This window comes from Dendronephthya gigantea, unplaced genomic scaffold, assembly GCF_004324835.1.
Source record: "Dendronephthya gigantea isolate DGI-Jeju-01 unplaced genomic scaffold, DenGig_1.0 000027F, whole genome shotgun sequence".
NCBI lineage: Eukaryota > Metazoa > Cnidaria > Anthozoa > Malacalcyonacea > Nephtheidae > Dendronephthya > Dendronephthya gigantea.
Window position 1 is genome coordinate 550,027 of NW_021163037.1, and position 13,344 is coordinate 563,370.

The window sequence follows — 13,344 nt, forward strand, 5'->3', positions numbered from 1 at the left end:
ACCCCAGGTAGCTCAAAAGTATTTGGACACAAATACTTTTCGGCTACCTGAAGTATCACAGAGGAACAATAGACTATTGCTCTATTATTCTTCTGATTGTATTGAAGTTGAAATTACGTTGCATAACATGTATTTAAGTTGAAGGCAGCAATCTCCTTGTGGTAGCAACTCCTAGTATTGAAATATATTCATACAACATGACATGCGAAAATGGTTCCTGGGCAGATACATATGAGGCGCCGAACCGGACAAAATTGTCTTTTAGAAAAAAATATGTGTCAAACTACGAAAGTTTGCTTAAATGCAAAAATATATCCACTCAACTCTTGATAAGTATCTGCTAAACTTAATTAATTGGTTCTGATCTCAATATATATCGGACAAACTTGAAAAATATATGCTAAACTTAAAATTTTTGTGTTCAACTTAAAATATACATGTTAATATTTTCATAAATATTGGCTAAAGTTGGTATCGCCATGGCAAACTAAACTCAACCACGAAAATAATTGTGAAATTTTATAAAATTTGCCAAACTCCAAAAATACATGCCTTTCGAAAAATATATGTTCTAATTAAGATGCTTTGCGGGCTTGTTTACATCATGTGAAATTAGTGAAAATGCAACGGCCGCCATTTGTAGCGGATTCTGCGATTGTCGAAGATGCTAAACCAGAATGAACTACAATTTCACTTGAGTAACGCGTTGCAAAGAATAAGTGAACTGGAAAACGCTAATATTTCTCCTAATAACCAGACCTGTTCGACGAACAATTCCAGAGGAAACAGTAGGTTAACCTTAACGGAAGAACTGCGAAGGAGTTTTCCCAGCTTAGCAAATTTGCAGTCAAACAGCGCTGAAATTCCAGTAATTCCCTCTATCAATTCAACCATAAGGTCAACACAAATGCCGTTGACTCGGGCTTCGGCGACTCCTTTTGGTGTCAACAAGAAAAAGCGAAAGCGTACGTCAAGCTCTAAAGTAGAAATCAAGCCGAAAGCAGTTCACAAAGACTTGGTGTTGGTTCCGGACCCAATTCAAACTTCAGTTCCTACTCATTCTTCTCGGGTTACTTTAGAAAGTGATGGTTTCGTTATTCACAGCTTTCCTTTTGTAAGAGAATGGGATAATGTTACTTTGAAAAGAGAAATAGAAAAAGTCTTTCCCCAGATCCAATGTTGTGGTTATGAATACGTCAAGGTACGTAATTATGTATGTATACTACAAAAACATAGACCTGTAATCTCTTATAACAATGCCTGTGTTATAAATTCTTCCTTAGAACAATGTATTAAATTGTTGCATGAAAACAAATCCAGGGTATTCTTTGATTACCAGTCCCATTTAAGCTCCCTGATAGGCATGTAATGTTCACATTATATTTACTTATTACAGGCCTCCTATGGAAAACTCGTTTTGCCAAATTTAGCTCCTGGTGTCATGATGAACTGCAACATGCTTCTGAAGTTGTCAGGCCAAGGTGCTGTATACATACGCTCAATAGAAAAACTTGCTGGTTGTGACAGTCATGATCAATTTGATGATGAAGAGTTTATAATTAAGCAAGAAGTCCAAGAACCAGAACTCATAGAAATTGAAGATATTAAAGGAACAGGTAAATGGGAGTCTGGTATAAGCTGTTAATTTTTGATGGTTTACATGGAGTTTTGTTATTAACATGCTGTCAACTAATATGATACAGTATATATTCATATATATAATTAGTTTGTGTTAATTATCATCTAGCTTGTAGCAATCAAAATCACAATTCTTGGCTTGAATACTAATTAATTCAGTTAAGAATAATGGTGGGTTAGAGAAACTCAATGTAATTTGTTGCAAGGCATACAATTGAGGGTTTCTTCATGTAACAATTGTAGGCTTTGCTAAAATCATATAAGCAATTATATGAACAAATATAGTTTCAACATGTATAGTTTCTATATTTTTAGATTCAATCCCTGTTCCTGCTACCTTACCTGATATTTTTGATGAACCAGTTGATGGTGTGTCAATTATTTTGCAAGTATTGAAGTGAATGATCTAAATAATTAATTATTAATTTATAAAAATTTTAGAACATGTGAATGTAGAGGACGTTTCAGAGTTGATATCAATGCCTGCTGTACTTGATGAACAGGTTAATGGTGAGTTAAGTAAAATGCATGAACCAAACAATATTCACTGCCTTGTTTCAGTTTCACAAATCAGTTATGTTGTCCCCCATGGATTCTCATAATGTAATGTTAGGTCTTTGTCACATGTATTTTGTCATATTTTTCAAAATGTGATACACAAAAAGCCTTTAAAAATTAAAATTTTAGACCCTGTAAATGTGGAACAAGTTAATGATGTTTCTGAAATAATATTGCCAGAACTGCCAGACCTTGATGACTTGCCCAATAGTTTTCTTGAACCAATCTGTGCAAATGGTAAGTTGACAAGATGAAAATAAAAGCAGCAAAAAGTCCAGATTAGTTCATACTGTTTGTGTTCAAACTGTTCTAGTTCATTTTGTTTAATTTTGTTTTGAGCATTATTTTTTGGTAATTGACAAAGTATTAAGACAGAAATTATAAAATTAATTTGTTAAAATTTATAAGTAACTTAAGGCGGTGTTACACTATGCAACTTTCCTTGCAACTTGCAATGCAATTCTACTCCTGAGGCATCTAAAGTTGACAAATACGAACATTTCTCACGATCTACTAACGTTTTCTTAGCATTTCGAACACTCTTTACTAATTAACATCCCTCAAAATTATATTTGCATTGTAAGTTGCAAGGAAAATTGCATAGTGTAACAGCGCCTTTAGTATATAAAATTTTCCTATTTGATGTTGTCAGTTTCAAATACATATAATTGCTTTTTGCCTAATTTAGTGCACCCTTTGACACCTGGGCAGATGGAAAATTATTCAGTGAGAGCTGTAACAGTGCACAGGACCACCATCAAAAAGGACATGATTATCCTTTTTCAAGATCCAGACATCCTAAGTAATCTTTTAATGTTTACTGTTGTAGGTTTTAATGGCTTGCCTGAAAAGGGTGAAGGGGTAGGTGTAGCCAGGGATGTTCTTACAAGCTTTTGGCAGCAATTTTTTGATTCCTTGGCTGTAGGTGTGCAGGAGAAAGTACCTGCAATTAGGCATGATCATCAAAAAATGGAATGGGTGGCAATTGTTAGGATTCTTATTTATGGCTACATCAGGGAAAAATATTTCCCAATTTCATTTTCCTCAGTATTTATTGCTACTTGCCTTTTTGAGGAAGAAAGTTTAACTCATCAAGACTTGATACAATCATTCAGAATGTACATCTCTGATGATGAGCGCGAGACCTTTGATAAGTGTAGGGATGAGGAGTTATCTCCTAATGATGATGAAGTATTAGAACTATTGAGTTCATACAAGTGTTTTCGCATACCAAGTAGAGAAAACATAATGTCATTATTTTCTGAGCTTGCACACCAAGAACTTGTGCAAAAGCCAAAATACGTTGTCCACTGTTGGACCCCTTATATTCATGCATTAAAGTCGTTTCCTCCTTTCCAATCTATTGAAGGAGTTAGGAAAATGTATGATGGAAAAGCGTCCGACAACCCGTAAGGGTAATAAAACTATTCAAGTGTGAGCCATCTAAGGATGCTGAAAACCAATGTTTCGATTTTTTAAAGCAGTACGTAAAGTCTCTACAGGGTCAGTCTTTAACACGATTTCTTCAATTTACGACTGGTAGTGATATTATTGTAACTAAACAGATTAAGGTTGCATTTGTGGTTGTCCAAGGTTTTGCTAGGCGGCCAGTCGCACATACTTGTGCACCATTGCTGGAGCTCCCAAGTACATACCAATGTTATAATGACCTAGCTGAGGAGTTTAGTAATATCTTAGCTGATAAATTGTCATGGTCATTCCATATTGTTTAAACCAGCTTTAGGTGTAAGACGTTAAGTCAAGGTTTTGTTAATATTTTGTTTACAGTTAATATTTGGTTTATTTAGCTTGAGGTACTTTTAAGGTTAATCTCAGCTAGTTTTAGCCAATTTTTTATTAGTCTTGTGTTAGTAGTTACTTCTTATGTTGAACATGCAAATGGTGATTTTCAGCAATTGCAGGCTAAAAGATTTTGATGAAATACAGTACTATTACATAATTACATAAACTAAAGAAAGTAACCATTGTGTACCAATTTTTTAACAGTTTTTTTGTAGCAGTGATAATTATGCATTTGTTAAATGGCTTGAATACCCCTGACCACAAACAAGAAAATTCAATTGATTTTTTTAAAAATAAATCGGTGTTAGTCCAAAATTTTAGGGAATTAGCGGATCCAATTCAAATATAAACCAACTAGTATAGTTGCCTTCTAATTCAACTCAATGTTTTCCTTCAGTTGTTTGCTGCTAAACTCCTGAAGGCTTTACCATATCAATCACCGCTTGCATGCTTAACTGACTTTTAATAGGCCTATTCCTTACATCAAACTTTTTGTGTGGAATTGAACGCAAATGAACTTGAACGAAGTCTTTTAGCTCCATAATATCAATTTTGGCAAATAAAAAGTTTGAGGTCTAAACCAGGCCTTAAACGCCAGTTTGTTTCTGTTCTGAAACAATGTCATATTTTTATAATGTAACTTTGACATTTCATTAAAATTAAAAAACTGGATACACTATTGATTGGTTGTTGTTTCACATAGCAGACCTACGCATGCTCTATATAAATTTACACCATGATATCCATCGTCATCTAAGGGATTAATAGTTTCATGTACCAAGTTGGTTAGCTCTTCACTGACATTTACTTGTGGTACTGAAACATCGTAATCATCATCACTGATTAAGACAGTTCCATCTTCGTCTAAATCTACACCGGCACCAAGTTGTTCATGGGCATTCTCTTCTGCCAGTATATTCCTATTGCAATTGGTCATAGTTCCCCTGATGAACATTTGTTCTGGACTTAGGTTCTCAGCCGTACTAACAGGGTGGCTATTCCATTGGCACTTAAATTCGTCAAGAGAATTTTGAATTCTCGGAATAAACACATAGTGTAATGCAAAAAGGTGATGTTCATTAAGACAGTCAAGCAAACCATCTTCTTCCATAGTCGTAAACAGCCAGACATAATGAGAAAGTACCCCACAGTAAACATCTCTGTGGAGGCGTTCAACTCTAACGTTATGCACAGATTTACCGGTTATCATACTGCCCCTGCCACAACCCCTATTAGTAAGCATATAGCGTGCAACACTAACATTTTCCAAGCCATGGTCAGAACGGACTCTTGATGGTAAACCAAACTCTGTGACTCCATGTTCAAAAAACTCTAGAACAGTTGAGGCTCGGTTATTATTTGCACATTGCAGGTAAATAATAAGTCGGCTGTAACCATCAATACATGCATGAATTATTATGCGCCATCGTATCAGCTTGTGGTTGCCGTCCATGTGCCACAGTGCATTTGGGTGTGGAACATGATACTTACGCCGGTAGATTGTCAAGTTCCATCTAAGTGCTGTTCCGATAGGATCAATTTTTTTTAGGCATTTCCTCACTCTATGCCTTTGTATATGCAGCCCTCTAGCCCGAAGGGCACCAACCATCCTACTCTGACCAATATTTGGGGTCACTTTCCTTATGTCTTCCATAGCTTGGGTAAGTTCTTCCTCCGAAATAGCAGAAAACTCATCATTCATACCTAATTCATTTTTTCTCCTCCTCAATGTTCGAGTAGACACATGCAGCAGTTTGGCTATGTTAACCCAGGAAAAGTGCTTGCTTCGCAAAAATTCAAGCTGATTCTTTGTAATATCATATTTTGGTCGACCAGGTCTGTTTGTATGATTAACTGGACACCTGTAACATTGCTCATCATTGATTGATTGGAGCCGTTCCATCTCAAGACTAAGTGCCCTTTGAATGGACATTAGGCTGTTTAAAGCGCTTGCAAGCACACCGAATGTTTCTTGATCATTGTTCGTGTTGTTCAGTAGGGTCGTAAAGAAGGAGCACGTACATTCTAATCGATTATTTAAGACCTCCAAATGATCGATTCTACTTAAGGCATCCTCAGTAATGGTTTCTGTTAATAGAGATGCTACGCCGGTTATAATTGATTTGGCTGACTGTAAAAATGACACCCATTCAACGTTGACGACGTTCTGACCGTCTCTGCGATAAACAGGCATTTTTACTGTTCATTTTTTCAATACCTGATTTCCTGTGAACTCGTCATTTCTTACCATCGCTCTTATTGCACTTAAAATATTAGCGTTTTCCAGTTCACTTATTCTTTGCAACGCGTTACTCAAGTGAAATTGTAGTTCATTCTGGTTTAGCATCTTCGACAATCGCAGAATCCGCTACAAATGGCGGCCGTTGCATTTTCACTAATTTCACATGATGTAAACAAGCCCGCAAAGCATCTTAATTAGAACATATATTTTTCGAAAGGCATGTATTTTTGGAGTTTGGCAAATTTTATAAAATTTCACAATTATTTTCGTGGTTGAGTTTAGTTTGCCATGGCGATACCAACTTTAGCCAATATTTATGAAAATATTAACATGTATATTTTAAGTTGAACACAAAAATTTTAAGTTTAGCATATATTTTTCAAGTTTGTCCGATATATATTGAGATCAGAACCAATTAATTAAGTTTAGCAGATACTTATCAAGAGTTGAGTGGATATATTTTTGCATTTAAGCAAACTTTCGTAGTTTGACACATATTTTTTTCTAAAAGACAATTTTGTCCGGTTCGGCGCCTCATAGATACACAAGCGCCAGATATGAGGTATGCTGCAATTTCATTGGTTGGCTACTAGACAGATATTAGCTCATATCTGTCTAGTAGAGAAAGTAAACCAAATGGCGGAAAGATTTGGGGAGTTGAGTGAAATAGAAATCCAAGCCTAGTTGATAATAGCACACCAAAATCCACCGAAAGGGCGACAAAGTTTGTGTATATAATAAAACAGTTATTCTGCTCACTGTCGTCGTATATGGCCCGATATACGACTCGAGTTCGCAAAATAACTGTTAAATATACAAACCATATAAAATATAGCCTCACATTGGAAACGTAATCTCCTAGGTTCTTCTGCCTTCCCGCCTCGGTTCCATCTCTCGGAACCTCAATCAGTTCTTGGGTCACTGTGCGGCTCTTAATATAGATAGCAATATGATAAACATGGATACATAAATACATGCATACAAACTATATAGAGCTTTGAATGGCAAACATAATCCCATAGGTTCGTCCTTTTTTCTATCTCTCAGAACTCTGTTCACTAGTTGGCCTGAATGTAGATTACATGCATGGATGTAAACGATGACATGGCAATGCCTATATATGGGATTATGTTTGCCTGGAAATGGCAAACATAATCCCATATATAGGTTCTTCCTTGTTTCTATCTCTCAGAACTCAGTTCTTCTGTTCACTGCTGGCCTGAATGTAGATTACATGCATGGATGTAAACGTACATACAAACCACATAGCCTTGAATGGCAAACATAATCCCATAGGTTCTTCCTTGACTTCATTTCTCGGAACTCTTAGGTCACTGCAGCTTTGAATATAGATAATTAATATATGAGACATATATGTTATTGACTGAGCTTGTTCGGTCCGTACAGGAGGATACTGGCCGAGCCTTTAGGCGAGGTCCATACAAGCGAAAAAAGAACGAGACCAGTATCCTCCTGTACGGACCGAACAAGCTCAGTCAATAAACTATTTATTATATGACTAAAAACGATTAAAATTCCCGACTAAAAAATTCCCGCCGAACCTGGCCGGTCCGTACTGTTGGTTACCGACCGCTCAGGAACCAATCAGAATGCTTGATTTTAGTTGATGGACCGATACTATTCTAGTCATATAATAAATAGATACATGAATACATGCGTACAAACCACATAGTCTGGAATGGCAAACATCAATGACTCCAAAGTGAATGTCCTTACGTTAAGACCTAAGATTTTGGCGTATCTTGCGAGTTTATTTGATATGTCATTAATAACCAATGGTTTTGTAATGACGTGGTATCATTAACATCCTTCTATGACTCAGTCTTAACCAGCTACGTCAAGATCATTAATCACGATTGTAAAAGCCAATGACCCATTTGGTTCTCATCTTTTCTAAGCCTTACTCTTAGCTTGCCGGAAATAACAATATCACTATAGCTATGATTACAATAAAATAGATGAGTATATATCATGCATGGTTTCAAATTATCTCAATGCATCTAAAACAGGACGAAGCAAAAACTGATAAATGAAATATTGTTTTTCTCCTGGTTGACTTCATTATCTCGACTGATGAAATTCGTTGCGGTTGAAGATTATCGGCTGTTGCTGATCAGTAATCTAGGAAATGGTCATGTGGGTGAGGTCTCAAGTTCTTATTTGAAAATTTTAATGGCGTAAAAAAATAAACCCCCAGTTCACATTATTCTATCGGATACTTTATTCTATATACTCCTGGGTATACGTCGTGTAATATATGTTGATACAGTTTCAATTCGGTTGATATCTCTTCCAATCTCTTCCAGAACTGCAGATTTGATAAAATCTTTGAATGCATAAAAAATGTTCATTGACGTCGCATGTACCTGTTTTCTCTTCAGAGTCAGAGGGCATCTGCTTCTCTCTTCCTTTTTCCTTTATCTCTTCCGACCTCCTTTAAATAAATGTGTGATGACCAAACGTGTCGTATATTAGCCTCACGAAATTGAACCTAAAGGGGGTTCAGGTGATTCGCGCAAGAATATTTATTGATTAGAGTCATTAGACCTTCTAGAAGAAGCACCTCCTGAACCTAACGGGGCACATCGTATTTTTCCTACCTTGATTCAGGGTAGAAAATAAAGAGAATAATACAATGTCTCAAGAAAACACTCTTGTTTTTGAAAAAGTGAGGGAGGAATCATGTTGAAACACTATTGAGATAGTCTGACACATACGGCTATGGGAAAAGGAACGTTTCTACTTATGCGCGGTGAAAAACTCGTTTGAAGTAAAATAGGCAAAGCGTGGTGTGTCTCTCGTCTGACTATCGGCGGCACGTATAAAAATGGTATAGAAAAAAGTTATCTTGGTAAAAGGTGGAGGGGTGGGGGTGCGCCATGCCTTGTTATGTCTAGAAAGTGTTTTACGCAAATATCGTCTCAACGTAAGGGCTGCTACCAGCTACTGTGGCGTTTTTTGCACGTACTCACGCGCGCGTAAAAGCTTAAAACTCTCTATAGTTGTTATATAATTAACTGTATGCCAGAAAACAGAATCCAACCCTATCAGTGCATCTATTCAACCGTTGATTTCATAAGTATCATTTACATGATTATAAAATTTTACGTGCGTGTACGTACGTACAAAGAACGCGACAGTGGAAAGCAGCCCTAAGTATTTGACAACTATGTTGGCTAAAGATTAAAAATATATACCGAGAGAGACCCGCTACCGACTGTGTCATAAAGCTAAGTCCAACAACCAGTGGCAGTGCTTTTACCTTGGTAAGGGGGAATGAATTAGTTTTGACCGTTCGCAATTCCTGGATCATATATCGAAGAAAGCCACGGGCACGGCAGTAATTATTCTTACGCGCGGGTATCACTTATTTGCATCGCATAACTAAGATCCTCTCGATGTTTCAAACGCTGAAATCTGGCATTAGTGCATGGCATATACTTTAACTTTTAGATCGATTTGGTGTGTAAGAATTCTGCAGCTGTTTTTATCACAATATAATAAACCCAATCACTATATATACACTCAGTATACTGAAATATTCAACATCACGGCAAATGTTCTTATCAATTTTTTCATGTTTGTTTCAAAGTTTAAAGAAAGTACATGATTAATGCAAGCTACTTGTTTCATTTAATGGACTTAGTTCAATTACTTCGCCTCGTTCCTCTTCACTTTCCTGAAAATTCGTGTAGCCTTTTGGATTTCTGGTGCAAAAAAAAAAGATTGAAAAAAACACCAGAAGAACAACAGTGAGCAGTGAATAACAACACAACGTTATCTTTGTTCCTACGGTTGTAAACAGATAGCCGGTGATTGCAGTGCCAGCCTCCTTTCCAATGCCATGGAATGTTAAACTCACTGCACCTGTTTGTGGGAAAAACGTTAAAGGCCCATTAAAAATGCGATTTTTGCTGCAATTTCATGCGCTATTTTCTTCTTTTGATAGATGCCAACGAGTGAATATTAACGAATGTTCATGCAAATAAGAGCTCTTAGTCGTTTACATCTATTAAAAGAAGTATTAAATCTTGAGGTATTAAAGTGAGTCTTCTTGACACAAGAACATGCTATTGTTAGGATGACTATGACGAGCAACAGGATCATGCATGTTGTTAAACCCATTTTGTTACCTATAAATTCATGTGAAAATTAATTCTAAGTGAAGATAATCTTTTACGGTATTTTTCCTGCAGTCACTCTTTAAAATTCCTGTTTCCTAATTAGCTAACAACCAACTATAAAATAGTTATATCAACTCAATGGCTAACGAATATGGATACATATTTACAATTAATAGCAAATCCTGTCAAATATATGAAAAAAACTAAACTATATATGGTGACTTGCAAAATTTAGTTCTCGTGCAGCCTTACTTTAAATTCTATAGTAGGCAGTAGGCGTACCTTGGAAAAAGGCAGCGGATGCATCCGAAGAAGTGTTCGAGAAATGGACAACAAACGATGCAAATGACAGGACGTATGATGCAGCTTGAAAATTATCAAACAGGATAACAAGCCAAGCATTTTCGATAAACGCCAGTGCCAGAAACGACAACGCGAAGATGAGCAATGAAAACCCGATGACTTTGAGCTCCCCCACGCGTTTAATTATGACACGAGACAGTAAAAACCAAACAGCTACGATTGGACGTCTCAGCAAGCCGGCAACAGCCATTACAATCGAGCCTCCCCCAAGCTTTTCTATGTACCAGAACTCCCAGCGAGTTTGAAAGGCCGAGCACAGACCAGAATGACAACAAATCACAAGGATTAAAATATAGTGGGGATCAGTCAAAACTTTTTTAACCTCCTCATAATCTATAACTCTATGCTCAAGGTATTGAAATTTCATAAACGGCAATGTCACGAGTGTCAAAACTTGAAAACCAACGACAAAAAAGAAAATAACAACATAATCCGGAGCCAGGGAACCACAAACATTGTGTTGGAAGCGGTATAGAGACATTCCAACGATAAACAACGCCAGACCACCGCCGATTTCTCCCCACGATGCATAATAACCGAATTTTGTTTTATCTTGCTGTAAATGCGTCATGGCTGCAACTGTAATAAGTGTGACAGTGAGTCTTTTCAACAGCTCGAAAATTCCGCGTAGAACCATAAAAATAAAGAAAAATCTAAGACGATTCCCGTCTTTCTCATTCTGAGTCTTTGAGGGTGATGTTAATTGTGATTCATTTAATCCGGTGTATGTGCTGTTGAACAATACATTAACTAAAGAAGTATTATCTACAGTCAAGTTTCCTGTGTTTCCATCGCAAATTGGTTCGGGTGTATCAGCAGCAAGAAAGAGCAACGCACTAGGGATGGATAAAAGAACAGAGAAAAATAGAAAAAGCTTTCTCGCTCTGAACTTGTCTGCCAAATATCCAAGCAATGGTATACCCACTGTTTGGGTTACAAGACCAAGTACTGGTGCCAAGCCAATGAATGAAGGGCTGTACCCAATTTGCTTAAGATATAATGGAGTGTATTCTTCTAATATACACACGCTTGGACGAAAGAGAAAGAAAGCCATACTAATGGCAACTCCACCCACAGTGAGAAAAGATTTTGCTTCATTTTCATGCTCGGTTGACATGATTTTCTTTAGGCTGTTAAGAAATATGAGATTAAATTCAGCTACAGTACTATTGTACCTTATATAACTGGAGATCAAATCTGGCTATACAAGTAAATATTGTATTGTGCCATTATTCATAATTAAAAGAGATATCAAAAATTGGTTTTCCTAAAAAACATGGGCACAACACTGACCCTTGAGTAATTTGTCTACACATAATCCAAACACAGCCTCACAATAATTTAATTGTGCATTTGGCCAAAGAATGGCAAACTTAGGCAATTACTATTTGATATTTTTATGACATTTTGTTCCAGGCTATTGCAAAATTCAGTCTCCCAATTCCTACCAGAGATATTTGGATGAGTGTATGTGCCCATATATGTGCAATTGTTAGGTTCTTACTGGAGATGCTGATTTTATGTATTCAACTGCTAATTTTTAAACTAAAGCCAACCACTGACCAGGCTCATTTGGGTTAAATTGTTGCAATATTTATAGGAACAGGATTGACCAAAGTTGTGCTGGCCATATTTTTTACAGTTGTGAACAATATAATTGTCAAATGTTGTTGACAAGTGTGAAGCATATAAAATTGGTGCGTTTTTAAGCCCTATAGGAGAGGCAAAGGAGGCTTTTTCTCCCATAATCACGGGACCCAAATATTATATTCTTTTAGAACCTTTTTTTAGATATGAAATTCTAACATGTCGCACTTCGCCAAATACAAACAAGACACGTGCACAACAATAAGTACAAAGATAATGTCTTACTTCGATGACCTTTTGTCTCAGTACTTCACATAAAGGGCTTCTACGAATATATTAAAAAATTCTTGAAGGCAAGCCGCCAAGCTATAATCTAAATTCTAAACCTCGGCAACTTCGAATCATCTGTGATCTGCGTGTTTTTTATTTTATTAGATATTTTATTTGTTTGAAGGAAACTATGGCAAAGCGCCAATTCGAGGAAGCAACAAGAGTAATCGACCTGGTCGCTAAGCTACCCTACCTGGTGCCGACACAGTAGCACAAAAAGCATTGCCATTGATGGCATACAGGAATTGGTTCATTTGGTTGTCCTACTTGTCCACTGTTTAACACTTTCATAGTTCACAGTTGCAAAAAATAGACATGTTTAAGGAAAATTTATGCGATCTTTCGGTCTCCCGATTTTATTTAAAGGGGCCGTTTTAATGAAGGGTTTCAACTTTCAGGGCGGTGGGGCAGTTTAATTTAGGTAGTCTAATAGATAATTTGCAATTCCGCATCACGGAAGACTAATTCCGCATTATCTAATATCATCGTGACTGAAAGTGTACATTTGAACAATTTTCTACCTATATGTTTTCTTCATTGATGATGGTGGCTAATGAAGAAAATGAAAGAGCTCTGGAATCGACGTCGGGATGGCTCCAAAATAAATCAGCAATAGACTCAGTCACTCAGATAGACCCATTTGTTTCAAAATTACATATTGCAATTTCACGAATTTTT

At 36.6% G+C, this 13,344-nt stretch overlaps 2 protein-coding genes across 3 annotated transcripts; one reads left to right on the plus strand and one right to left on the minus strand.

The window, feature by feature from the left end:
* Positions 1–224: 224 nt before the first annotated feature.
* LOC114523284 lies at positions 225–3,609 on the plus strand. Its single transcript, XM_028544161.1, has 6 exons — positions 225–1,201; positions 1,397–1,616; positions 1,954–2,007; positions 2,080–2,148; positions 2,326–2,433; positions 2,885–3,609. Exons 1-6 carry the CDS (start codon positions 665–667, stop codon positions 3,607–3,609), a joined length of 1,713 nt encoding a protein of 570 aa, XP_028399962.1. The 5' UTR covers positions 225–664.
* Positions 3,610–9,491: 5,882 nt separating this feature from the next.
* On the minus strand, positions 9,492–12,804 carry LOC114523394. Of its 2 annotated transcripts, XM_028544292.1 has the most exons (4): positions 12,622–12,804; positions 10,669–11,879; positions 10,056–10,129; positions 9,492–9,969 (listed from the first exon to the last, which is right to left on the minus strand). In XM_028544292.1, the coding sequence occupies exons 2-4, from the start codon at positions 11,864–11,866 to the stop codon at positions 9,934–9,936; spliced, it is 1,308 nt and encodes a 435-aa protein (XP_028400093.1). In that variant the 5' UTR covers positions 11,867–11,879; positions 12,622–12,804; the 3' UTR covers positions 9,492–9,933. The 2 variants fall into 2 exon arrangements, with proteins under 2 accessions (XP_028400093.1, XP_028400092.1); XM_028544291.1 differs by having other exon boundaries at positions 9,492–10,129.
* Between the last annotated feature and the right edge of the window lie 540 nt (positions 12,805–13,344).